Raw genomic sequence first — 26,748 nt, 5'->3', positions numbered from 1 at the left:
ACTAATGAAAATGATCTTGGCTCCAAACGGATCTTTAGATCATTAGACAAACTAAACCTTAGCTGGGTGCTTCAGAAAACTGTCTGAATGTCTAGATGAAAGCCTGGGTCAAATCAAAACTACTTGGAGTTAGCCTTTTGTCCAGGAAGCTGTGGTAATAGTTACTTGCATTGGTGCCACTTTAGCACGGGTCCTTTCCCCTTGCTTTTCCAGAGAAGTCATCAACGCCCAGAGAAGAACAGGTGGCCGAGGTCAGGGGTAGAGGACAGCACCTGTAGGTGGTTGAGCTAGCATGTTCTTTAGAGGTGTCTGGGCTCGTGGTTAGTGATATGAAATATAAGACCCCTCTGGTCGAAATTAGGTCCTTGAGGTTACATAAAAGTGATTAGGAACTACCACCAATCGTTTCCAAAGTCTGTGCCACAAAGTGGGACTAATTCTGGGAATTCGTAAGTGACTTGCCTTTCAAAAGTAAAAAGTAGCTAAACTTAGAAAAAATTTCCTCATACTCAGGACAAGAGACCGCTCTCCTAACTCATCTAAACAGGCAAAATTGTGAAAGACTTGTGGGTGTGTTTTGAAAGGTTAAAATTTTGAATTAGGTTTTGTGTGGGATTAAAATTAGATTTTCTAGTTTCAGTCCTGTTCCCAGCCCCCATTTCAGCTTTTAGTCAGTGTAGACCAGGCCCTGTCTGCTCAGCATGTGTCATTCCCACTCTCATTTAAGGCACTTTGTGATGAAATGTTAGGGTGTACATCTCTCCTGTTTACATCCTGTGTGAGCACTGCAGGCTACTATTTAGAGGCCTAGAAAAATTGGGTGCAATTACCAAACATTTTTAGACAGTGTATCTCAAAAGCATATGCTGGGTTTAGATATAGTCGGAAGTGATACAGCTGGGTTTTTGAGTACCAACTTTGTTCCTAAACCAAGTTCTTACGTGTCAAGTGTGGATAATAAACCTGCTAGCATCGTAAGATGTAATAAAATGTAGAGAGCAGTGCCTGACATGTAATAAAACTGCTTTTCTTGGGTGCTTATTGATAATAATAGTGAATGAAATACTTAACGTTGCAGTTTGAATCTTTCATGAAAGATTGAGGTTTTTTATGTTTAATTTTATCATTTTTAAAAATTATAAAAATAATACTTTTCGATAATTTGAAAAATGTAAAAAGTACACGTGTGAAAATAAAATTATCTCTAATCAGACCACTCAGTATTTTAACCACTTTTGGTGAGTGCCTCCATCATATCCGTCTATATGCACCTTCTCACTTACAGGTATACAAACACACGTGTGTTTTAATAAAAGTAGATCTACGTGGTTTTTGTTTGTTTTAACTTTATGGGCATTTTATCATATTAAATATTGTTTAAGAGCTTTTTTTTTTAAGTTGCAAGACATCATATATATGGTGTATCATAAGGGCTCACAGCCTCGGCACTTGACAATTTGGAGGGAAGAATTCTTTGTGGTAGGGCTCTGTCCTGTGCATCATGGTATGGTGAGCAGTATCCCTGGTCACTCACTATCCACTAGATGTCAGTAGCCCCAGTGTGACCCTAAAAATGTCTCCAGATATTGTCAGATTACCCCACTCTCCCCATCGACTCCCCATACCGGTGTCCCACAAATGAACAAAATGTGCTATAATTTGTTTCCGTGTCAGATGTTTAGGCTGTGTATACTTTCTAGATGGAATAAATGCCTATGTTTTGAATGTCCTGCCAGACATTTTAGCACACGTCCTAAGGGGAACTCCTGGAATAAAGGGCGTGTACATTTTTAAGGCTTTTGATACATGTGGAGCCCAGAGATTTTACTTCGCTTCTGAGTCTAGAAGTTTCCACTCTCTTCTCCTCCGCCCCTTTTGGGAACACCTAACATTAACTCTAAGTAGTTCTTTTGCATTCTCAAGACCCAGGATGATCATGGACTTGATGGTAGCCTTTGCCTTGCAAAAAAGGGTGGCTGAGCTGAAGAATGACTAAAGGCAGGCGGCTTGCTTGAAATGGGTGGAATGTAGGGAGAACCAGCAAGTTAATGACCCAGAATGTTATTTGAGGACGCAGTTCTTTGATTACTAGATGGGTATTACATTTTTTGAATTATGTCTGTTGAAAAATGCCTGTTATCCTTTGCTCACTCTTTTGGGATGTTTCTCTTTAGAGTGGTTTTGAAATCTTTTGAAGCTTAGATATTTGGTGCAAGATTCAAAATACTTTGATAGTATTAGGGAAATCCTAGATATTCCTGTCCCAATAGAGACAAAATTACACATGATAGAACGGGCACTTCTAGTTTCCTTGTAACATGTTCTCACCAAGATTGAAATCTATCACCCAGCATAAGCTAAGTATGAGGCCAGATCTGAGCATAATCTGATTGAACAATTATTCTGTAATTAGGACAGAAGATGGAGGAAGAAGGCACAGAAGACAATGGCCTGGAAGAGGATTCCAGAGACGGGCAGGTACGTGGTGTGACCGTGGAGATGGCAGCAGGAGTTGCGAATCCTGACCCGCCTGGTCATGGGCACCTCTTCTTCCTCTTTCCAGGAGGACATGGAAGCAAGTTTCGAGAGCTTGCAGAATGTTGACATGATGGACGTCAGTGTGTTAGGAGAAGCTGACGTCGAGAACAGCGCTCCAGACTTTGGGGACGATGGCACAGACAGCATCCTCGATTCCCTGTGTGACAGCAAAGACTATGTGGCTGCGCAGCTGAGGGAGCTCCCGGCTCAGCTCGCGGAACCTGCTGTAGGTAACTCGGAGACAGTGCGTGGAGCCAGTAGCCCGAGGCTTCCAGGGCTCGTGTGCTGTTTATGTGGGCACGAGCATGCTGGGGGTGGAGGAAAAAGCAAACGCCGACGCACCCATTACCATAAACACTTAATTTGGTATCTGAACCTAGGTGATAAATTATGTGCATGGGAGCTCCCCTAGGTCAGATATTAACTAATGGGTAACTTCTCTGTGGTGCCGGAGAAAATTTTGACAGTTGGGCAGGCGACGCTTTCTAAGCATAAATCATAAAAGGTGGCACCACTGAAAAAAGTATTTCCCTTGAAAAAAACAGGTAAACTAGAAAGATAATAACCATTTAGAACCTCATCATCCAGATAATCCTGTTGATATTTTAGAAAACTTACTCTTTGCGCAGATTAGACTGTTACATTAAAAGATGTGGGATATAGTGAAGAAAAATATTTGTCCCCTCAGAAGAACCCCTCCTGGGAAAGGGATCCACTCTCAGTGTCCATGTGTGTAAGGGAGGGCTTTAATTCCGCTACCAGTGTCACTTCGCCCACGTCTCACCCCCGGATTTTGGTGTAGAGCTCTCAGTGGTGGCCGTCCTGGAATTGATGGCCATTTTAATCCCATGCCAATGTCCCATGCCATTCTAGTTCAGTTATTTTATTTACTTATGGCATTAGCTTTAAACTGAAAAAGTGCCCTCATAGGACTGAACTTTAAACCTTAAAGGTTGAAAGTCACAAACTCCAGGCAGCAGCACCTTGACCTAGAGTAGCATTGAGCAACTGATTTGTCCCCCCACCGCGATCCTGTTGTGTCATGTTAATCATTTCCAGAGCATGGGCTTGGTTTCTAACTCCTTTGTTAATGGAAGCATCCAGGTTATAAGGTTCAAACCTAGAAAAGAGAAAAATATCTGGGACAGGATGTTTTTTTATTTCACTTAAAATGGTAAAAGGCCTTCAAATTTAGTAGCCTTTAAGTTGGGGTTTTTGTTTGTTTATTTTTGTATAGTAAATAGTAAAAAGAGAAAACAGTCAAGTGTTTGTTTTAAATAAAACACTCAAAAAGAAAGTGCCCAGTTACTGTTAGTTTAAAAGGGTTGCTACCAAGTGAAATTGGAGGGTTCCAAAGTTTTGAGTTCTGCTTTGGGAATTCTGTGGCTGGGTGGTGTGTGTTGACCAACAGTGTGTGGAAACTGCCTGGGAAATGAATTTGTTCATCTGGGCAGTGCTGACAGAATACCTACCATCTGCGAGCCCCTGTCAGCAGTGCTGGTGTCACCCAGTCCTAGAGTCGGCGTCAGGGCAGGGAGGCAGGTCATGAACCAAATAGTCCAACAGTAGACTTGCAGATGGCAGTAGGTGTGTCAAGAAAATAGATGTGTCAGTTGTCCGGAATGTGGTGAGACGTAGGCCTTGGCACTCATAACTCTGTCCCCACAAAGTGACCTTACATTCATCTTTCAGGTGGACGGGGAAGGCTTCGAGGGCACTTTGGATGCTTCATCGTTGGACTTCAAAGTACCTTCGGTAAGTTCTGCATGGCTGACAACTTGATGTGAGTGGTTAACTTTCCATGGTGGGAAAGGATGTGTGTTATGTACGTAAAAATGACCCACTGAGCATTGCTGCTGAGTTGGGTGCTGGGGACAAGCGGTTGAGCCAAACCGGTCAGTCTCGGAGTTTGCAGCCTGGAGAGGGCAGGGTTAGTAACCGACAAGAATGTAACTGGAAGGGAAGAGAAGTTTGATGAGGGAGAAGTTCAGGCAGCTGGGCTGCGAAAGCACCCAGACGGCTTTCTGGAGGAAGTCCTGTCAAGTTCGGGTCTGACATACTGGTCAGGTGTTAGCCTGGTGAAGGGAAAAAGACGACTTTGCGGTAGAAGGGAGCATGGCTTCCTGTAGGGATGGAGTATACAGGGCGGGGGCAGATACAGGGGGGCCTGGCTGCCAGTGTCTGTGGGCTGGGCAAGGATGTGGCTGATGGGCGTGTGCACAGTGGGAAGTCAGAGAAAGATTTTCAATGGTAGAGAGATAGTTTTGATAATGTTTCTGTTATAAGTAAGTTTATATTGGGAGAAATACATTTTTCTCCAATCAGGGGTGATGTATAAAGCAGTGGCCATCTGTGTGACCTTTGCCTTGACTGGGGGAGTTTTGCCAGCCACAGAGGCCGTTGGATCAACTCAGACTTGGGATGGAGTGGCCAAACTGAGGGGAGAGTTGAACGGGCTAAATAGTACCATTCAATTGTGCTTTTTGCCAGGGAGAAGCCAACAAATGAACTTGTCCTGCTTGGGTGATCATAGAACGGGATACATGGTTTTGAATGGAGAAGGTTGTTTGAAATAGGCATTTCTTCGTACTTGATCAAAAGCTGTATCTGCTCGGGAAATGTATCTGCCCTGTTTTTAAGTGCCCTGTGGTTTTTCTTTCTCTTTTTTTAAATAGGATATTGAAGAACCACTATTGGAGCCAGGTACTGATAAGAGAAACACAACAGTTATGGTTTGAACGTTCTCTCACTACTATTTTTTTCAAGCTGTCTATATATTTTAAGCTGTGTTACGGTCTCGTAAATTATTTTAATGGTGGACAATCCAGATCATACAAGGATCAGAGATTGGAAACCCATTCGTATCACCAGATCTGTGGAACAGCCGTTCTGGTTTCTGGAGGTCATATATATGTGGTGAGATGTAGCAATTATGGTCATCTCTCTAACCACATAGAGTGGCATTTATGTAATTTCTCCCTGTGGTTCTTCCATGTGTTTCTACACATGAAACAGATCTTGTGATATTTCGCTGCAGTCGTTTTGATTAATGCAGTTAAGGCAGGATAAAGCGGTTGTCAGGGCACTTAATCTGAGAAGTGACTGGATTCCAGAAGAGGAAACAGAGTTTCTTCATGAAAATTTCCAACATGTTATTCCCCTTCTGAACTGTGTTTATCTCCCGCCATCGGAAGAGTTTCTGGTTTTCATATTGGACCGTTCTGTTAAAAGAAATTCAAAGAAATTTGGAAATTGAGCTGTCATTGAATTGGTGATTGCATTCAGTTCAGCACCTTGGACGTTGGAAAAATAAGTCCGAAGACCCAGACTTGAACAAAACATGAAGAAGACTGTCGAGAAGCAGCCAAGTGTTTATAGGTGTTTAAATCTGTGGGGGCCTTTTCTCTTCCATGTAGCGTAGCGGCTTGCTCTAGCAGTCGGTTGGAGTGCAGGTAGTGTAACCAGTGTAACGTGTGTACCCGCGGGTTTTCCAATCTCTGTGTAGCTAGCAGTTCTCTTCGTGTTAGTGTGGCAGCCGTGCCAGTTCCGCATTTGTGATTGCTGTATTTCCCTGGTAATTAAACCTTGTGCCATTCTATTCCTGTTAAATCCGTAGAAAATGAGAAAATACTCGACATTTTGGGGGAAACTTGTAAATCTGAGCCAGTAAAAGAAGAAGGTTCCGAGCTGGAGCAGCCATTTGCACAGGATACAAGTAGCGTGGGGCCAGACAGAAAGCTTGCGGAGGAAGAGGACCTTTTTGGCAGCGGCCATCCGGAGGAGGGTGATTTAGATTTGGCCAGCGAGTCAACGGCACAAGCTCAGTGGAGCAAGGCAGACACCCTGTTAGCGGTAGTGAAAAGGGAGCCCGTGGAGCAGACAGGCGGTGACGAGAGGACGGACTGTGAGCCTGTAGGGCTAGAGGAGCCAGTTGAGCAGAGTAGTAAAGCCTCAGAGCGCGCGGAAGCCTCTAGCGAGGAGGTGGCAGAAGCGCCCCTGGAAGCCTCAAGCCCAGACCCCAGAGATAGCAAAGAAGACGTGAAGAAGTTTGCTTTTGAAGCTTGTAATGAAGTCCCTCCGGCTCCTAAAGAGTCCTCAGCCAGTGAGGGCGCTGATCAGAAAATGAGGTTTGTTTTTTCTCAGTTTTAGACCAGACGCTATCTCCTTTTCATTGGTCGTTTTAATGACACACATAAGCTGTTTTTCTGCAATTGGCCAGCCAGACTGACGAAATTGTAGCTTACTTCTAAAGAATGTTTTATTTCTCTTTGTGTATTTTTAATGGGTGATTCGATTCCTTTTCTTTTTCTCAACCTACTATGGTTGTGTTCTTAAATTGTTAAGTGTTCTCTTCAGCTAAATCGAATTGACTTAAGAATCTGACATTGTATTTTGGGGGTGGTCAGATATTCAATATAAGCTTGCAAAGGTGTCTGTTAAAATTTTATTTCAGACTAATTTTCTGGTAGGTATTCAGTTTTAGCACGTCATACTTTTAATTTAGTTCTCTTTTGTTTGTTTCCTGTGTGAGTAACATTAACTTTTGTCTCTAGCTCTTTTAAGGAAGAAAAAGATATAAAGCCAATCATTAAAGATGAAAAAGGTATGATTTAACGTGTGTGGCGGGGAGCCACCTATGGACCCCTTAGTTTGGGAGGGAGGGACGTGCAGGTATCCACATGCTGGACACAGTAGGTTTTATTGTGGATACTGGAATGAACCAGCTAATGGTATCTCGAGAGACTGGTTTTAAATGTTGGTGAGCTGCATTTTATGTCTCTCTTGTGGTTGTCATTTATGGGATAGTGAAAATCCCATTACACTGCATCCTATTATAATCCTATTCTCCGTTAAATAATGTAATGAGAGTTAAAGAAACTGCTGTCTTGGCTGGGAACTGATCATTGAAAGACATTTCAGTCTGTAACTGACCTGGACACGATTATTTCTCCAGTAAGAAAACTCTCAATGTCTGTTATCCAGTGTTTTCAGCTTCTGTCCTAGGTCTTGGCAGTAAGTAAATCCTTGAATCAGAAGAGTTGAATGTAGTTAGGGTTTACAAGAGGGCCGCCATCTTAGGAGTGGTGGTGCATCCTGTTACGTCTGGAGGCAAAGCAGAATCTCCCTCCTGCTGCAGGTCGGACCAGCAGCAGCTCCGGTAGGAATCTCTGGGTCAGCGGACTGTCTTCCACAACCCGAGCGACAGACCTGAAGAACCTTTTCAGCAAGTATGGGAAGGTATGCATTCCCTTGCGTTTTGCCGCCCAGCCTCGATTTGGCATTAAAAAATACACACAGGAGTTTAGAAACTTACTTCGTGCCACAGTTAATTTTATTGGTGGTCGTTTCTGGTTTTAAAAAGGCAGAGGGGAATCCTCGAAGGGAAAAACCCCAGCTTGTTTGGGGTAGTGTGCCTTGTTTTCTGGTTGACAGTGGATAACAGAGCACATCAGCATGTCATAACACTACTCAGAAAACGTATATAAACAGCTACCATCTAACTGTTCTTGTGGGTCTTTCTAACTTCTCTTCAAGAAACTGCCGTCTTTTGGCCTGTACAAAACTTAAAGCTGGCATGCTGAGTTTTTCCCCTCAACAGTTAAGTGAAGAGTTGACTTGTATGTCTTACAGCATCTTAAGTTTGTACTTTGAGAACTGTAACGTGATAATGATTTACAAACAAATCAACTAATGTGCTGCTCATGGAGGCAGAAGGAAAATGATACAATTCAGAAGCCTTCCAAGGAACTTGAAGGACTTTTAAAAATGATTCTGTTTTCCTGGAATTAGATGATAAAACAGACTTATTATAAGCCATAGGGACTGCCCTGGTCTCTTGGGTGCCTGTGGGAAGTGGCCCTCCGAGGGAGAGGTAGGCAGGGTGCGGCAAGGTGTTGAGAAGTCGTGGGGATTCCAGGCAGAGTTTCGGTGACTGTCCCTTCCTGGCTGCCCAGGTCATTCCTTTGCTGAGGTCCGTGTCGCCAGATTAGGTGTTGGTGAGTGCATTAGTGAGTTTAGCAAACAGGATCCAGAAGTATTAGAAAAGTATTAAGCTGTAACCTACTCATTTATTTTGTTGACTTCTTTCTGGACTCAGGCACTGATTGTAAAGCCTATGCCAACAGATACATGGTCACTGTCATAGATCCTACAACCTGGTGGAAAAATCATTACATGATAAACAAATACAACACATTCTGATAAGTACATTAAGGAAAGTTACAGCTTGTCATTCGCATATGGTAGGGAGACCTAATTTAGATTTGGGAGGTGGGTTTGGCAAACTCGCTATGGAAGCGATATTTAGGGCAAGGCCTGAGTGATGAGAGTTGGCTCTGCCTGGGGAGTGTGGTGGGACAAGGCTCTGTGATTTGGATGAACTCATCAAAGGCTGCTGTGAAGAGCTCGAGGGTAGACGGCTAGGGTTGGTGGGGGGAAGGGATAGTATGTGAGCTGCTCATGGTATCTGCTCTCATTGGGGGTTAACTGGCATTGGAAGTGATGTTTTTGTAAGGATAGTTTGTTGGAAAGGTCAAATAACCCCATAATTGGCTCAGCCCCCTGAACTTGAGGAGATGCAAGAATGCAAAGTTTCTTCTCTGCTCTGATATCTGACACCTGTGTTGTCTGTCCTCAGCCGAGGCTTTTGTCACCTCTGGCCCTGTGTGGGGTGCTCTGGACAGTTGGGGACTTCTCTCTGCAGGCAGAGCAGCACTCCTCCATCCCTATGGCCATAAATGCAGACGTCAGGGTCTGCAGGGAACCTAGAATGCAGGGACCCCCCCTTGTCATCTCACAGTTGGGGTCACAGGTTCAGAGAGAGCAGATGACTTGTTCAAGTTGACCCGCTTAAGCAGAGGTGGTCAGAGCTGGAACCCCGGGCCCGTGTCTCAGTGGCTCTTTGTACTTCCCCAAGATGCTTCCCCCGGATTTGAGTCAGGTTTTTCTGCTTCTTGGCTAACCCGGTCGTTTTTGATTGGATACTAGACATTGTGATTTTTGCCTTGTTGCAAACTAGTTATTCTTGTGTCCCTACAAATGTCCTTGAACTTTTCCTGGGGCACAGTTCAGTCACTTGTTGCTTCTGAGGCTTGCTGTTAGGCTTCGGTCATCAGGCCAGAGCAGCCTTAGCTCGGGGCTAGCTAGCAAGCTTCATCTGCTCCTGGGGTGCCACGCTTCTGAGCACTCAGCCTGATGCCTGAAGATTACGGGCTTCTCCATCCTGGCCATGAGTTTACTTGGGGAAGAGGGGCCCATTGGCAGCGCTGAATGAGCCCGGGGGTGGTTCCCTCTGCTCCTGCAGGTGGTGCTCTCCCTGGCCTTGGCGGTTTCCTCGCACACGTGCACAGCTCGGGGGACTGTGTGCAGCTCAGCAGCTGTCTGGGATCGGTTCTCTGGTGGTGTCATGCCGACTGCTTTGATCTTAGACTGGGAGCTCTGCTCATCTCAGGGATGCTGCCCCCTCAGCTCCTCCTCCCTGCCCGTGGCCTGGAACCTGTGGGCAGTAAGGCAGGGCAATCACACAGTCCGCCCCGTGTATTTCCCCTCTTGCAGGGGTCACTGTCCCGTGTGGCCTGGAGGCCTGTGTTTCCTCTCAGTTTTTAGTTGTTTCGGGCAGCAGGAGGGTAAATTCTTGGTACTCCATCCTGGCCAGAGTGGAATTTCACTCTGCCTTGGTCCGCAGAAATTGGGGTGCATTTCTGAGTACATACCCCTCAGCTATCCATGGGTACTGGGGAATTGGAGAAAATGATCCAAGTGGGAAGGGCTTTTGACTAACGAGTGTGGTTAGTGAAGTTTAACTCTCTTTAGCTTTTCCTGTTTGTCACTGTGAGGGCTGGTCTTGTATTGAAAGCAGTTGTATTTTGATAGGTCAGGGTCATTTAGAAGCACTTTAATAACTATGAATAACTGACAATTTCCAGAGAAGTAAGAACTGGTGAAAATGATTCTGATGGTTAGGTGACTGCTAATAATTTTTAACTCCTGTCTGGTAATTTGCATGAGGACATAAGCGTGCCTTTTCCCCTGAAGGTTGTCGGGGCCAAAGTGGTGACCAACGCCCGCAGTCCTGGCGCTCGGTGCTACGGCTTTGTCACCATGTCGACATCTGATGAGGCTACAAAGTGTATCAGCCATCTCCACAGAACTGAGCTTCATGGAAGAATGATCTCTGTAGAGAAGGTGAGGCAGTCCGTGCCGGTTATAACTCGTGAACTTCACCTGCGGGAAGACCTGGCCCGTGAGCCATTTCATGTCTGTGTTATATTTTAGGCCAAAAACGAGCCAGCCGGGAAAAAGCTGTCTGACAGAAAAGAGTGTGAAGTGAAGAAGGAAAAAGTATCAAGTGTTGACAGACATCATTCAGTGGAGATCAAAATTGAAAAGTAAAGTGGTTTTTTCTTTTTTTAAAAAATTTTCTCTTGGGATGATGGCTGGGTGGGGGACAGGTGACAGCCATAGGGTCACTCGTGAAATAAGCATGTGATATTCCTTGTGTAGACAGCCTCACCAACTTCTTGTTTAAATCAGAGGTGATTTTTGTATCTTGCTGCCAGTTCATTATTCAGCTTTCAATGCAGATATTCACTGAAGTAACGTATAACTCTGAAAAATGGGTATTAATGTCCCCCTTAATAAGTATTAATGTCCAAACGACTTAGTAGGCTGTTGGAAAAAAAATAGCACACAAGATGAAAATATAATATTTCTCTTTTCATTCTTAACAGCTGGGCCCTTGCATGGCCTCATAAACCCTGGAATCATTTCCTGGTCCAGATTGATTTTCATGTGATTCTTGCTTTTTAATCCCAACAGCTGCAGAAACCGAGCTTTGCAAAGATACAGCCTCATCCAAAGAAATGTAGCCTGACTGAGTATTGAAATGAACAACCTCAAGCTATTAGTTTGTGCAGCATCTGACAGTTGTCAAGTATTGCTGTGTTTTTCTCAACAACTTAAAATATCCCAGAGTACCTGAGTTTACTGTGGCACCCTTGGTACAGTAGTTTGGGAACCATGAGTCTGAGCTACTGTTTTTATAAAGGAGGCGATTTACAGGTTTAATCAAGATGGAAATAGGGACAGATCTTTCAAAGTAGGCATTGCTTATTTATACTTTTATCAAAGTCAGCCTTATCTTTTGGAGAAGGTAAAATTTGGTGATGTGTTTGATAGGACGCTGTTGTCAGTATTAAGTTTATATTGTCAACACAATTTATTCCCGTTTTCGTGTCCATTCACACTCTAAAAATTGAATCCTTTGCTGAGAATCTGTGAGTCTCACAGCAATTCCATTTTGCTGTTGTTTTTACATAAGAAAATTTATATTTGAGTAAACATGGCTGTGGACATTGATACTCATAAGTTAGTTGGTTTTTAAAGATGTAATTGCCAGTCTTCGTCGTGGGCAAGTTGGAAATTGCAGGCCCATGAGAAATGGCTGTCAGATTAGCCTTTGCGCACTTAGAAGTGAGGGCCATATTCATCAGCAGCTTCAAAAAGGGACACATCCATCAGCAATGCTAAGAAACATATTGGTAGAATGTGGGTTACTGTTGAGAGTTCTTGGTTCGCTTAGTGTCTTGAAATGCGTTTCATTCATTGATTGTCTAATCACAAAAGGGAGATGTGTCTGTGGAAAAAAGGAAGGGATAATACCCCCTAACGTGTGTCGGGGGTTCCCTTAGTCCCTGGGAGAGTGCTGTGAAGTCTGTGCTCTGTGTAGAAGAGGAAACAGGTTCAGAAGCGGGGAGCGCCAGCTCAAGGTCACACAGCCCAGCTCACAAGTGGCCAGGCCAGGAATAATCCTGGCCTACTGCGCCCAATGATGGCACACATCACTGGGTGATGGGCTTAAGATGTTTAAAACTGAACTGCCATCAAGTGGTTTACCTAGGAGGTCAACCTAGGTAAACGCTCAAGCGTTGTAAAATTTGTTTTTAACCTTATTTTTCTTCTTCAAATAAGCCCCTTTATTATTAACCTTTCCTTTCATTTTAGGAATTTCTAGGCTTAGTAGTCAGCCTGAGTGAAACGGAAGCTTTTCCACAGAGGTGGCCTGTCTGGGCTGTCCTGGCTAAGGAAGGATTGTTCTGTAATTGCCGATTGTAAAGCACCCGCGGAAGTCGGGTGTAATCCCACTATGCAGGGGGACACTTTTTGGTGTATATGCCTCCAGCCTTTTTTCCTACATACTTTTTTCCCCCAGAAACTACTTTTTAACTAAATTAGTGTGTCAACAAGTCTTTTGTGTCTAGGAGGTACCATGTGGGTACAGAATAAGTAGGGCAGGGGTCTCCTGTCGAGACATTTTTCAGGTCTCCTTGGAGGGGGAAGGCAGCACCCAGAATAGTGGGGGAGGCTCATTGGAGATGATTCGTGGTGGCCTTTTTTCAGTCACATGGTCACCGGAAGTAATCTCTATAGTCTGTCAGAAGGCAAATGGTAAATAACGGGACTGCTGTGCAGTAGTTGAAAGGAGCCAGATCTGTGTGTATTTCCACACAGACTAGCCTTTAAAACATGAGGTGAAAGCACTATAGAGCAGCATGTCAAGTGCCATCCTGTTATGTCAGTCTCCAGAAAAGCCCTAAAGCATCCATGAAGATCGTCAGGGTTAGGTGACCGGGAGAGAGGTGGAGCTGAATGACCGTTAAGGCACCCTGGGGTTGTCACAGGGACGGGGAGGGGTCATTCCGCTGTGTCTATTGTGTTTTGGTTTGTTTTTTTCTTTTTAGAAAGGGAAACTGCTATGTTAGAAACCTTTACAATTGTTAGTTTTGGTACATACCATGGATTATTGTGGTATGTACTTAACTTTTTTTTTTTAATTTTAAAATTAAAAGTTTTTCTGAAAATGAATATTCATTTAAAGACGACAGCTCCATGCTGTGGAAGTTTAGGTGGAAGTTTAGGAGGGAGGGAGAGTGAGCTGGGAGAGGTTTCCTCAGCCATCTGGCTTGAGCTCTGCCCGGGCCGTAGGGAGGAGAGGGTGAGAATGTCCGGTTAGAGAGCTCAGCGGGCCTGGCCCTCTGGCCCTGGACTCTCATGCACAGTGGACATTGAATCAGCGTAGAATTTAATTGCCTGAGGCACACAGCATTGGGGAGTAGGGGAGACAAATTTGAATGGCAGCAATGATTTAGTTCACTGCTTAGAATAAAACTGTTTTCAGTTCAAATGTTACTAAGGGTGTCCGTGTTTGCTGGCATAGCACGTGCCATTTTAACTCCCCGAAGGATGCAGAAACTACCAGGTGCTCACTGCTGCAGGAATTCCCCGTCCTCATGCTAGTCCTCCATTCTGTTTTATGTTGTGCCCATTTGGGAAAGACGTTTTTCCCCCACAAAACTTAATATTCCACACAGTTTGTTTCAACATGAAATTTAAAATTAAGTTTTTCACAAACATTTTTACTTCGTTGGAGTATTTCTTGTGTCTGCTTGCGTGCTTGTCTTGTATACAAGTGCACCTAGCATGTTGGAAAACCGTGCCAACGAGCCTGCAGTTTCATCCTGCATGTTTGAGGTACAGCAGATAACTTAAGTGGGAGAAGGGGCTATATCTGAAGAGAGGATTATTCTCCCCATCCACTTGTCACCGGACTGGTTGGTTTTGTGCAGAAGTCTGAGTGAGTGAAACGCTCTTGATAGAGTCGTAGGAACTCAAGTTTGATAACCATGTTTTTACATAGAACCGTCATTAAGAAGGAAGAGAAGATTGAGAAAAGGGAGGAAAAAAAGCCTGAAGACATTAAAAAGGAAGAAAAAGATGAGGATGAACTAAAACCAGGAACCACAAATCGGTCCAGAGTCACCAAATCAGGTGATTAGAATCTAAGTGTGCATAAACTGGGAAGAGCCGGTCTGGGAGGTGGCTGGTAGGTGTCACAGATCACGTGAGTACATTGAGTTTTTTGGTGGCTTTGCTGAGTTTGGCTGCTTATAAGAGGCTGTTAAAGCAACAGGGTGGTGAGATGGCTTAATGCAGGTTCTGCGCAACAGCAGAAAGCTGGGGGTATTGTGGTCGGTGATTTAAGTTTACTGGTAGCTCAGTGACCTGGGTTCTTGGTGTTCCTGAGTCTTTAGCAGAAGCAAGTGGGATATGCTAGAGTGGGGTGTCGTAGTTCTTGTAACTAATTCAGTGCAGTTCTGCAGTATGTAGTCAGGTTTTTCCCACATGTATGTTAACGCCAGGTCTAGTAACAAAAAGAAACAAAAGGAAAGAAAACGAAAACTTCACAACATCGGTACCCTTTGAAGTAGTTGCTTGCAGCATGTCACCTCTGTTGTCATTTTATAGAAATTCCTTGTGCTCTGCACCTTCAGATTTGCATGAGCCTCCACAGAATGTGTTGTGGCAAAAAACCCATCTCCTCCCTCCTCCCAAAAACAGAAACAAAACCCAGCCATCTGGAGCATTGGGATTTGGTGCGGCACATTCCAAGTTAGATCTTAAGCGATGGGGTAATTTGCCAGCAGTCTCATGAGGAACGTGTTTTTAGAATGTTCTAAATCAGTACTTGTCCTGGTGCTTAGAGCCTGCTTAGCATGTCGTGCAGAGGAAGAGTCGGTTTGGAGCCTTTATTGCTGTAGACAAATGAAGGGAAGCCCACTTGTGCTGGGGGTAGGGGGTGTTCCCCAGAGCCGGTGATGCCTGATTGAGAGCACAAGGGCTGGGTTCTGCAGAGCTTTCCAGAATGTGTGGGAGGAATAAAAATTGAAAGAGCTTATCGTGGAGCCCTAGGCTTGAGTGTGAGGGGCTGCAGGTGGGATGAGTGTGTGCACACGTTGCAGAATGCACTTGGCTCAGGTGGGAGCACCCCATTCCCGATGAGCGAAGACCTGTCAGGCCCAGCAGCCGTTTCATACTCAGTGTGGCCGTATCAGTAGTGCGTCCTTTCTGTCATCATGAAGACGGGTGAGGCCCAGAGGCTCCAGTGGTTAGCATCAGTCACTTGACGGAGTGGCAAGAGCCCCCAGTCGGCCCATGAGCTGCTTGCCGGAAGTGAGGGCGTCAGCATGTTTTCACAGATTGCTGTGTTTTTTCCTGAAGGAAGCAGAGGAATGGAACGGACTGTCGTAATGGATAAATCGAAAGGAGAGCCTGTCATTAGTGTGAAAACCACAAGCAGGTCAAAAGAGAGAGTGAGTATTGCTTCTGCCATCTCAAGTCCAGCGATTTTTGATGGTGGCTTAACAACTACTTTGATTTGCATTATGAAAACAACATTGTTTGGCCTTTAAAATTTTAAGAGTTCTTTAAAACCCTCAGGAGGCACATATTGTTTGTTTACTCCTTAGATTATATGTATAGACATGAACTGAGGTTCTAGAACTTCGTTCAAAACAATACTTAGCCATGTTGGCTTTCCAGAAACGTGTTGGCCCTTTGCTGATTCTTTGTCAGGTTATGTCATCGGGGAGGAGAACTGTTTCCAGATGACAGTTCACCACTGGACAGGATGGGCAAGACCCAGGCTTTCCAAGTCGGAGGACAGCTTCTGCTCTCTGGTTAATCTAATAGCAATTTGTTCATTTTCCTTAGTTGATTTTTTTAGTCTTCTACTAGATTAACCGAAAAGAAACATAGAGTCTACCCTAAAACTGACTGTCTTCATGTTATCTGAGAAGGCGCTACATTGCTTAACTTGGGCACTCAACTAGACAAGCCAGTGGCTTCTCATTTTGCTCTTTTCACTCTGGAAAACAAACCTCTTGCCTCCCAGTTGAAGGTTCCAGCTAGCATATTGACGAGAAGAGCAATGCTTTGTAAGTGAATGCAAAGCTAACAGTAGTCATCCAAGAACTCTATGTTGAGACTTAATTTTTAAATTAACATTTTGATTCTGTAGAGAGAAGTTCCCAATGCCATTTTTTCTATGGGCTGCATGAAAATCAAACAACAAAAAAAAGGGACCATAATCTTACCATCCAAATACCTCTGATGTTAAAAAAATAAACAGTACTAATGCACTCATGATTAGAATATTCAGATAGTACAAGAAGATACAACCAAGCAAAACGGAAGCAGCCTCTGTGCTTCCACGTGGGCCCCTCACACTTCCTTTCACAGAGCATCACGTGTGCGCTCTTAAGACACAACCACTAACAGGGCACCTGTAAGTTGTTCTTGGACGCCTTTTGTATGTAATATGTCTTAGGGAGAGTGTTATATAGTGAGACATACAGTTCTACTTGCTAACATCTCTTTTCATTTAATTTTGAAATAATTGTGGATTTCACAGGAAGTTGTAGAAGTACAGAGGTCCCAGGTACCCATAACCCAGTTTCCCCCAATGGTTTCATTTCCTGTAACTAGCACAGTATCAAAACTGGGAAGGTGACGTTGACATTGTTGTACGGTGTGTGTGCGTGCTAGGACTTTAAATCACCCGTGTAGATGGACATGTCCCCTGCTGTGTAGACGGACAGCCGCCGTGGTGCGGCCTTCCTGTTCGTGACGCTTGGCAGACTTGTGTTTATATGGTAAACACCCATCAGTGGGGTTGCTAGGTCGAAAGGTGTGTGCACATTTTTCTCGGTGATAGATGTTATCAGGTGCTCTTTGAAAAGTTTATGGAGGACACTGACATTTGTGGGATGCGTAGCATATGCCAGGCTGTTAGTAAGTGACGAGGCCAGGTTGTAAACCCAGGAGTCCAGTTTGGGGATTCCACTGCTGTGCTGGCACTGGATTGAACCCTCACCTCAGAACTTGGGTGTCTGTCCCTCCTTACTCCAGCCTGCAGTATGTGTGGTCACATTAAACTCCGCCCGTCTCTTAGGCGAATCGTATCCCGTGGGGTTTGGGGTTGTAGATGTGCCCTCATAATGAGGCAGTCCTCTCTGTCTGTTGTCCCCGCCGCCCCGCTTTTTGTAGAATGTCTGGTCCTGGCCTTTGCCCATTTTTTTATCAGGCTGCTTTGCCTTTTATTGATTTTCTTTTTTTTTGCCCCTGTGTGGGCTAATTAAGAAATTAAGCTGAGCAGCTTTTTAAAAAATGGGGTCTCCCAGGCCCCTTCCCCAGAGTCAGGCTGTGGAGGGATCCCTGAGTTCTGGACTGTGGCAGAGCTTCCTGGGAGAGGCTGATTCGTGACCAGTTTGGGTGTCCGAGCCTCTAAGGGCCTCAGAAATGGAAGTTGGCCATCAGTGTTTCCTACCGTATCCCAGAACTGGAACAGCATGGATGGAAATCGCCCATTAATTCTTTCTGCCTCATTGGGGGCACCACTGTACAGTGCCACGCTGTGGCTTGCTGTTTCATGGCCACCTGCCTGAGCCAGCAGTTGAGAAGTGAAAGGTGCAGTCCATCACCCAGCTGTCCACACAGCTGGCTTGACAGCTGCCCCCACTGAACAAATGGGCATCCAGTGCCCGTGCTCTGAACAGCCGAGTTGTTCTTTAGATCATGTGGAGTACGTGGCTCTGCTACGCTAGAAAAACTACCTGTAGGTTTTCTGAGGTGTCGTCCTACCTCTTCTCTTCCCAGAATACCCTTTGTTTGCAACGTTTGAAGCCAGACTCTAGGGTGAGCGGCGTAACTCAGGCATGGAATGAAGTGGCCTGTGTCGGCCTCCATGTAAACCCCATGCAACAGACGAATCTTAGTGTAATCCAGATGTGCATATTTGACTTTCATTGTGCATTTGTTGCAGTCATTTTTCTGACGTTAATAAACCAATTTTGGTGAACAGAGCTCCCAGAGTCAGGATCGCAAGTCAGAAAGCAAAGAGAAGCGAGACATCTTGTCATTTGACAAAATCAAAGAGCAGAGGGAGCGAGAGCGCCAGCGGCAGTGGGAGCGGGAAATCCGAGAGTCAGAGAGGCGGCGGTGAGTGGGGCCGATCCGGGCTGGTGGGTTGCTGGTCTCCTCTGGGTATGCTCGTCCTTTCTCCCCAAGCAAGTCCCTCGTGTGGCCGGGCTCCTGGGCCTTGTGTGTTTCCCCTGGGGCCGGAAGGCGAGGGTTCAAGCCAGTTCACAGTTAGTCCATCATTCATCAAAATCCATTTCTGCTGAGACTTTCCTCTGGCTGCGTTGGACCCTGGCCCGTGGAGCAAGCTCATCCAGGGGTGGCTTTGATGGAAGGTCCCCAGTGGCGAGGCCTCAGTCTTCCCTCCAGAAACAGTCTACATAAATGAGATAAAAAATGTCAACCAAGGAATGTGCGGCTTTGTTAGAGTGTTATCATCGGAGTGGCCTCTACTGACATGTCTGCGTTTAGTGGCCTTTTCAGGCAGCAATGGTCGCATCGCGATGTCCTTTCTTTCTCTCACCTTTTAAGAAGCTGGTTTATTGAAATAGGCCTGTTCTTTCTAGGAGCCCCTTGTCATTTTCCCTCTGGTGTTGCTCCGTGAAACAAGCTTTACGTCATGGTGTTTGGGGAACTTTCTTGAGTTAAAGCATGTCACATAGAAGTTTAAGTTAGCTATGCTTGCTTTTCTCTAAAGGCATGGTTTCAGCCCGTCTGTGTCACTTTAGAAAATGAAGGCACACTGAGTACGATACTGATCCCATTCAGAGTTCTTTTGCTTCCGACTGGCTGGTGCTTGGTTTGGTGCCTTGCCAGGCCAGTGGAGTGTGTGAGGAGTGACAGTGACCCCTCTCACATGCAGTGGCTGAGAACAGGAGACCTTGGCCCTGGCTGCCGGTCCAGGCCAGCATGGGATCGGTCCCCTAGCCTTCTGCTGTTCCCACACCTTGCCAGGTCTGTTCAAAAGGACACTCAATTAAAAATACAGCCTTTTTAGGGGAAAGGTGTGAAAAAGAGATGGTTCACTTACAGCATTAACACAACAAAGTACCCTTCATCCTCAGGGAGAGCTACTGTAATAGCTTCTCCAGGGTTTTCTCTGTATGTACAGCAACTACCCTTGGCTGTTCTTACTTTTATCCCCCCAATGACATGTGGCTTCATTTGGGGACCTTTGAGCCACGTCCTCGTGGCCTGGACCTAAGGCTCTGTGTCTCCTCATTATCACCCACTCCCTCCCAGCCCACTTCTGGTTTGCTTTTTTGAGAAAGGGCAAGTTTGGAGGTTGGGGCTTCTGGCGGATCCAAGCAGCTTAGTGGGAGTGGGTTTAGTGCCACTTTAGGTGGTGGGTGGCAGCCGAGCCTTGGGCCCACGCCAGTGAACATTTGAGAAACCCCGAATGGCCAGCTGGAGCTGTCCAGGCCCCTTTGGAGGGCAGTGCCTCGGTGGCCAGGGGCCTCCATGGCAGGACGTCAGGGTGGCCTTGCTGTGTCCCCGCAGAGAGCGGGAGCAGCGGGAGCGGGAGCAGCGCCTGGAGGCTTGGAAGGAGAAGGCGCGGCTACAGCGGGAGCGCCTGGATCTCGAGTGCCAGCGGCACCTTCTGGAGCGTGAGCGCATGGAGCGCGAGCGGCTGGAGCGTGAGCGCATGCGTGTGGAGCGTGAGCGGAGGAAGGAGCAGGAGCGCATCCACCACGAGCGGGAGGAGCTGCGGCGCCAGCAGGAGCAGCTGCGCTACGAGCAAGAGCGGCGGCAGGGCCTCCGGAGGCCCCACGCCGACGGGCGGTAAGGACCTGACCCATGCATGGCTGAGAGGTGGCGCGTCCTTCCATTTTAATAGCTGCTTCCGCCCACCTGGGAATGGAGATCAGGGCTATTTAACACGGAATCCAGAGCCTTTTCAGAACTCATTGCCACCACTACCTCAAGTACATTTAGTTGAATGTCACAATCTTGTGGCTGTGCAACTCTTCTCAGCTGAGTTCTTCCGAGAATCTTAAGAGTTGCCACTTGCTGAAGGGGTTCGCGTAGGCTGTCCCATTATTTGCACTGTGGTTCCTATGGGAGCTTAAAAACCCTCCCAATGCTTGTCATAGGACGCCATCAAACATGCATTAGGCCCACATTGGCCACGGCTGCCACTCCGTCTTGTGTGTCCTTGTAGAGGGAGAGGCACAGATTCATAGAGTCGGCACTGTGGAAAAGGACATTGCCTTCCGTTTAAAAAGTAGGTTTATTGGTCTCGAGCTTCTCTGAGCTGCTTAATTGACGGTCACCCATCACCCCACCACCCATGAGCCTAGTTTTCTGGTAAAAATCAGGAAGAAGATAATTGGATGCTGTCCTGAGCTGTATGTAGTTCACTATCGCCCGATCTAATTCCCTTTGCTTTTTGCAAAAAACTCAGAGGGAGGTTCAGGTTACCATAGAAGACAAAGACAGGAGGGGGAAAATGTGGTACCTCAGAATGCCAGTCCTGAAGAATGAAATATTTCATTTCCCTTGCATTTGAGCTCAGGTGGGGAGCAAGGTATTAACAGCCTCGTGACACAATTAGCTCACAGCAGTCCGTTTTTCAGGATTGTCAGATGAGAATACCTGTATGCCTCTTGGCAGTTTGGGGGATATTAATTTATCAAATCAAAGCGATAATGATTGAATGTTTAGAGATTAACCCTGCAGGACATTTTAAATGATACTGGGTCTGGAGAGAGAGCTCCGCTCCCCACCTCCACTGCCTTCCCTTTTTCCCCTCATTCTCATTCATAAACAAAATTTGCATCCTTTTTACAACAGGCGAGATGATGTCTATTGGCCAGAAGGAAAACGTGTGGCCATAGAGGACAGGTACCGCCCCGACTTCCCTCGGTACGATCACCGCTTCCACGACTTTGACCATCGAGACCGGGGCCAGTACCAGGACCATGTGGTCGACAGGTCAGCGCCCTACCCCCTCCCTGCAGCAGGGACACGTCTCTGTCCATTCTCTTACTGTCTGATTTACTTTGAGAGTCCTGGTAGGTGACAGACCAGCCACAGGTGGGATTTAGAAGCGCAGGTTTTAGAATCTGGTCACTGACAACATCCGTGACTTCCTTGGCAGAAAACGCCCCTCGGAGCTATTTCATGTGCTGACCTTTGCACAGATGGGACAGATGGGGCCCTGGGCAGGACCTGAGCCTCAGTGTGCGCCCCCCCACACACACACACACACACTCTCAGCTCTTGTGAGGTAGCCCAGGCTCTGGGTTTCACAGTTTCCTGGGGATTCCTCCCTGTCCCTCCCACTGGCACAAGCCCCCCCCGGAATCAGAGGGCTTTGTAAATAATATAGATGAGGAACAGTTTCTAGAAGGAGTGTGACCCACCTGAGCCAGTGCAGACAGAGTGGGCTGGAGCCACACCTGTGCAGCTCACTGACCTGTGTGGGTTTCTGTGCTAACAAACTATAAAGAGAACACCAGAGAATGTGGGGCAGTTCTAGTTGGGCCTTCTTTGTGTTTTGAAGGAATGGGTGGGTTTTTTGGCCAGTGCCTTTTTTCCTTTTTTTGCCAATGCTTGTTTAATGGGAATATGTCTACTTCATTAGAAAGACAGCCCTCACTTTTCCAGTTGAAGAATTCTCTGTTTAGGAGAAATCTCACTGGGCTCCCCTGGGCTGCACACCCTGGAGCCATTTCACCATTCATTAGCTCTTCCGTAAGGGAAGAAAGAACAGGGGAAAGGAGGCTGGGAAGCCACTCATTTAATTCATTATGGCTGGAGTTGGTTTGATATTTGGTGTGAATCACGTATGTTGGGTCAAACCAGAGGTTGGGGACTCTTTGAAGCTTCTCTTGCTCTGACTAGTGTAGTTTCACCAGGTAAACGAGGCCTGAGCTGCATGGGGTGGGTCTCTGCTTCTGAGACCCCTTCTTCCAAGGGATTTCAGTAAAATCCTTATTCCTACCTTCTTAGGATTCGATTTCACTCCCAGGGAAAGATGTGAGCCAGCTTTTCTTTATTTCGTGGTTTTTTTTTTGTTTTTTTTTTTTTAAATCAGACCAGTAAATTACAGTTCTTAACGCGGGGAAATACAAATACCCCATTCGTGGAACTCTTATATGGCACCTGCAGAAACATGCTGTCAGCTGCCGTTAGATTAAGATATTTCCCTTTTGCAGGAGGGAAGGTTCAAGGTCAGTGATGGGAGAGCGAGATGGGCAGGTGAGTAACACCCAGACACCAGCCCCAGAGCACCTGCGCTGTGTCGGGTGGGTGAGGAGTGTGGACGCGTGTTCTGCCAGCAAGGAGAAATGCACGAAATGGCTTATTTTCTGCTGAGTTAGTCTGTGTGTGTTCACATACATAAGGCTGGTTCTTGCTTCCGTTGGATCCAGCAGAAACTGCAAGTATCTCTTGTTACAGGCTTGCTGAGAGTGTCTCTGAGTCTCTGGATTGTAGGATGCTCCACACTACCTAAAATTGGGCTTCGTGGCCTGTTAGGAGGGCATTTAGTTCATGTTTTGGGAGGTCTTTATTTCAGGTGCTGGGGTACGCCCCAGTGTCTCCGCTAATCTGATACCCCGTGAGCGGTGCATAGGGTGTTGGCTCAGAAGAGGAGAGAGCCTGCCATGAGAAAAGTAGGCCTCAGAATTGTGGTTTTTAAAATAGGGGTATGTTTTCGGAGACAAAATTAGATCAGCTCTGTTACTGCCTGGCTGTGCTGGGTTCCTGGGCGCAGAACTGGTAGGCTGGGAGTGCTGAATCATTCCTTCTTCCACACCTGTGTCCGGTGTCAGCTAGTGAGGGGCTGTGCGCCTCTATAGACTGGTGACAGAGCAGGGGTGTGGGAGGGACCCGCCTGTCATCGGCGAGGAGGACAGTCCCAGTTCTTCAAAGAAGACTCCAGTGACTCCTTAGTAGACCCTTCAGGGGAGCCATCAGGTGCCGTAAAGTGCAGGCTCTCCACGCTCACAGGGCAGGAGAGCCCTGCGCTGGTGCTTTGTGTGGTGCTGGTGATAGAGCTATAGGAGCAGTCAGTTCTCAGGCGAGGAGGGGGTCAGGAAGCAGAGGGCTCTGCCAGGAGCTCCTGTGGCAGTTGTCGGGGTCACAAGCACAGCATCTGGCAAAGTGAGGTTCCGGAGGGGAGGGGCCTGGGCAGAGCCATATCCCGCCCACATCAGTGTATACAGGTTGACAGGCCTCCCAGAAGGTGGGCCTGCCTCAGGCCTGTCCAGGAGCGATGTGGCTAGAGTTGCCCTGTCCCTCTTGTGCCTTCCAGCACTACTCAGACGACCGCCATGGCCACGGAGGACCGCCAGAGCGCCACGGCCGGGACTCCCGAGATGGCTGGGGGGGCTACGGCTCCGACAAGAGGATGAGCGAGGGCCGGGGGCTGCCACCCCCACCCAGGTAAGTGGGCGGGCCACAACAGGGGCGGGCATCCTCCCCTGATCAGACGCCAGCCCCCCTGAGAGTGAACCAGCCATGTGTGCCTTGCCAGGTCACCTGCGTCACCCCAAGTGTGATTGTCTCCATCACAGTGCCCTTGCTGTGGAAGGAGACAGCCCTCAAACCTTGCCCCACGAACAGTAGAAAGCTTTCCTCCCAACCCACACACACACCCAAACTTGACAGGAGGCAATTTGAAGGAAGGCCAGGGTCATGGATACCGGAAGGTTCTGTTGCATCTCAGTGTGGGTTTCAGGTGTTGGGCAGAGACTATAGAGCCAGTCTGAGAAATGAACGAAAAGTGTGCTTTTCTGAGCGACCTACTTAGCACTCAGACTTTTAACATCATTTAAACTGTTTTCCCTAAGTACCTGTGGGAAACGTAAATGAGAGAACGCATCCTCAAACAGGAGACAGCCCTGAGCAGTGTCACTGCATGATCGGGTGGCCGTCACCTGCTGGCAGACATTACATGCATTCTGTTTCACTTGGTGGGGAGAGGGGGTGCAGTATGGCATTTGCCCTCACAGACAGGTCTTGGAGGTTCCTAGTCCTGGGCCTCTGAGCAGTGCTGAGCCTGGTGGCCAGTGCCCTCATCAGCCCAGGTTCAGCCTGGGTCTGGAAAGCTCCTGGATAGCTGTGGGGACAGCTGCTGCCCGCTCGTTGGGACCATGTTTGGATTTTAATCGCCCATAGTTTCTGTCTGAAATGTTTTTCTTCTTTTTTTTAAAGATTTTATTGGGGAAGGGGAACAGGACTTTATTGGGGGAACAGTGTGTACTTCCAGCACTTTTTTTTTGCAAGTCAAGTTGTTGTCCTTTCAATCTTAGTTGTGGAGGGCGCAGCTCAGCTCCAGGTCCAGTTGCCGTTGCTAGTTGCAGGGGGCGCAGCCCACCCGCAGCTCAGCTCAAGGTGCCATGTTCAATCTTAGTTGCAGGGGCTGCTGCCCACCATCCCTTGCGGGACTCAAGGAATTCAACTGACAACCTTGTGGTTGAGAGCCCACTGGCCCATGTGGGAATCGAACCGGCAGCCTTCAGATTTAGGAGCACGGAGCTCTAACCGCTTGAGCCACTGGGCCAGCCCACTTTTTTCTTTTTTAAAGTTTTTGTGAGATATAATTCACATGTCATGCAGTTCACCCATTTAAAGTGTACAATTTGATGGCTTTCATTGTATTCATAGAGTTGTACATTCATCACCACAGTTAATTTTAGAACATTCTCATCACCCCAAAAAGAAACCCCCGTCCCCTTCAGCAGTCAACCTTCCCCACCCCCCTCGCCAGCCCCTGGCAACCACCAACACACTTCCTGTCTCTAGATTTGCCTGTTCTGGACATTTCACATAAATGGAATCACACACTGTGTGTTGTCTGGCTTCTCTCACTGAGCCCCCTGTGTTCAAGGCCCATCCAGGTTGTAGCGAGTGTCAGTGTCACTCCTTTTTGTGGTCATATAATATTCTCCTGTATGGATGGACCATGTCTTGTGTATCATTCATGTATTGATGGGCGGGCGGGCACTTGGGTTGTTCCCACTTTGGGGCTATTATGAATTGTGCTGCTAAGAACATGCAAGTACAAGTTTCTGTGTGAACATATGTCCCCTTCTCTTGGGTAGAATCCTAGGAGTGGCATTGCTGAGTCATGTGGTGACTCTTAAGTTTAGCCTTTTAAGGAACCGCTGCAGTATTTTCCATTCCCACCAGCAGTTTCTGTCTGTCTTTGATAAGAGCCGTCATGGGGGACTGGGGGGTATTTCACGTGTCTCACATGTGTGGTTGTGATGCCATGATGCTGAACACTTCGTGTGCTTCCTGGCTGCAAGTGTACCTTCGGGGGTATCTGTTCCCGTCTTCACCTACTTCTCTTGGAAACCCTTGACAACGGCATGATCAGCCATGCCACAGTCTTACCCTGGGCACATTGGGACCGATGGCTATGTTTTTGGCTCGGTACAGGGGTGGACGTGACTGGACGGAGCATAGTCAGAGGCTAGAAGAGCACCAGGAGCGCGCCTGGCCGGCCATGGTGGATGCAGGCACGGCGGGTCGGGAACACGCGAGGTGGCAAGGTACGGGCCAGCTCCCGCGCACGGGTGGGGGAGCTTCCAGGCAGCAGCCATAGTCCCAGAACTCAGAGGCCAGCCTCCCCCCAGCATTTCTAGAGGCTTCCGTGAAGGGAGTGTTTGCAGACTTTCTTCTCTTCCAGGTGGTGAGAGGGTCCTGTCTGGGCCCTCAGGGCCAGGGCACATGGCCAGTCGGGGTGGAATGTCGGGGTAAGAAGTTTTGTCCCAGATAAAGTTGATTTGTTCCTGTTCCCCACTTCTTCTCCCTTTTTTGCATGTTTGATCCACTTGCTGGGTTGAATGTTTTGAAAACAAACCCCGAAATCTGCTCTTGGCAACTTGTGCAAGTAACACTCTTCAGGGACCCAAAATGTGGCCTGTGATAGGATGTCTCTCACCTGGAAATCTCCACGCGGGCCCTGAAGGCTGCAGAGCCATGTACCGCGCTGAAAGGAGACAAACATGTGCCTTTGTTCCTAGGCGAGGCGGCTTTGCACAAGGTGGGCATTCCCAGGGCCACGTGGTGCCCAGTGGAGGAGTGGAAGGTGGAGGACTGGCCGGCCAAGACCGGGGCAGCAGGGCCCCGCACCCCCACCCACACCCCCACCCACACCCGCACCCCCACCTCACCCGCCGCTACTAAACCCCACTCCTTCCGCTCGTTCAGGTAGGCAGACGCACTGTTGCACCTCCTAGCCAGTTACCTTGAACTTGTGGAATCTTTTAAGAAACAAATCCTGCCACCATGTTGTCGCTCAGTACAATGTGAACTCACTTTTTTTTTCTTAAATAAGTGTGTTCTTGTTCTGCCATTTTTAAACAAGGTTTCTGTTAACGAGGCATTCCATTTTCCATTAATAAAAGTTTACGGTTCGCACTTGGGCGTGTGTCATGGTCATTACAGAGCAGAGAACGGTACCGACCTGCGGCGGCACCCTCGTGCATTCAGGTGGCACTG

At 47.2% G+C, this 26,748-nt stretch overlaps 1 protein-coding gene across 2 annotated transcripts in view; it reads left to right on the top strand.

The window, feature by feature from the left end:
• SAFB2 (scaffold attachment factor B2) overlaps window positions 1-26,667 on the top strand; it is a 30,153-nt gene extending 3,486 nt beyond the window's left edge. The window contains exons 3-21 of one of the 2 annotated variants that reach the window (XM_019710757.3): window positions 2,414-2,478; window positions 2,564-2,764; window positions 4,231-4,293; window positions 5,214-5,241; window positions 6,155-6,665; window positions 7,092-7,141; window positions 7,676-7,776; window positions 10,573-10,722; window positions 10,813-10,925; window positions 14,234-14,364; window positions 15,595-15,686; window positions 18,236-18,372; window positions 19,792-20,073; window positions 21,085-21,225; window positions 22,452-22,494; window positions 23,552-23,682; window positions 25,684-25,796; window positions 25,934-26,000; window positions 26,271-26,667. In XM_019710757.3, coding sequence (XP_019566316.2) covers window positions 2,414-2,478; window positions 2,564-2,764; window positions 4,231-4,293; window positions 5,214-5,241; window positions 6,155-6,665; window positions 7,092-7,141; window positions 7,676-7,776; window positions 10,573-10,722; window positions 10,813-10,925; window positions 14,234-14,364; window positions 15,595-15,686; window positions 18,236-18,372; window positions 19,792-20,073; window positions 21,085-21,225; window positions 22,452-22,494; window positions 23,552-23,682; window positions 25,684-25,796; window positions 25,934-26,000; window positions 26,271-26,433 — 2,582 coding nt within the window. In that variant the 3' untranslated portion in view covers window positions 26,434-26,667. Of the gene's footprint in view, window positions 1-2,413; window positions 2,479-2,563; window positions 2,765-4,230; window positions 4,294-5,213; window positions 5,242-6,154; window positions 6,666-7,091; window positions 7,142-7,675; window positions 7,777-10,572; window positions 10,723-10,812; window positions 10,926-14,233; window positions 14,365-15,594; window positions 15,687-18,235; window positions 18,373-19,791; window positions 20,074-21,084; window positions 21,226-22,451; window positions 22,495-23,551; window positions 23,683-25,683; window positions 25,797-25,933; window positions 26,001-26,270 lie in introns of those variants that run through there. The other variant, XM_074337653.2, reaches the window with a different exon arrangement.
• The last annotated feature ends 81 nt before the right edge of the window (window positions 26,668-26,748 follow it).

The sequence above is a fragment of the Rhinolophus sinicus genome, chromosome 15 (assembly GCF_057876585.1).
Source record: "Rhinolophus sinicus isolate RSI-liver-muscle chromosome 15, RSI-T2T, whole genome shotgun sequence".
In the NCBI taxonomy this organism is placed as follows: Eukaryota; Metazoa; Chordata; class Mammalia; order Chiroptera; family Rhinolophidae; genus Rhinolophus; species Rhinolophus sinicus.
The sequence above is the reverse complement of the archived record's forward strand: the minus strand, read 5'-3'. Positions and strand labels throughout refer to the sequence as shown.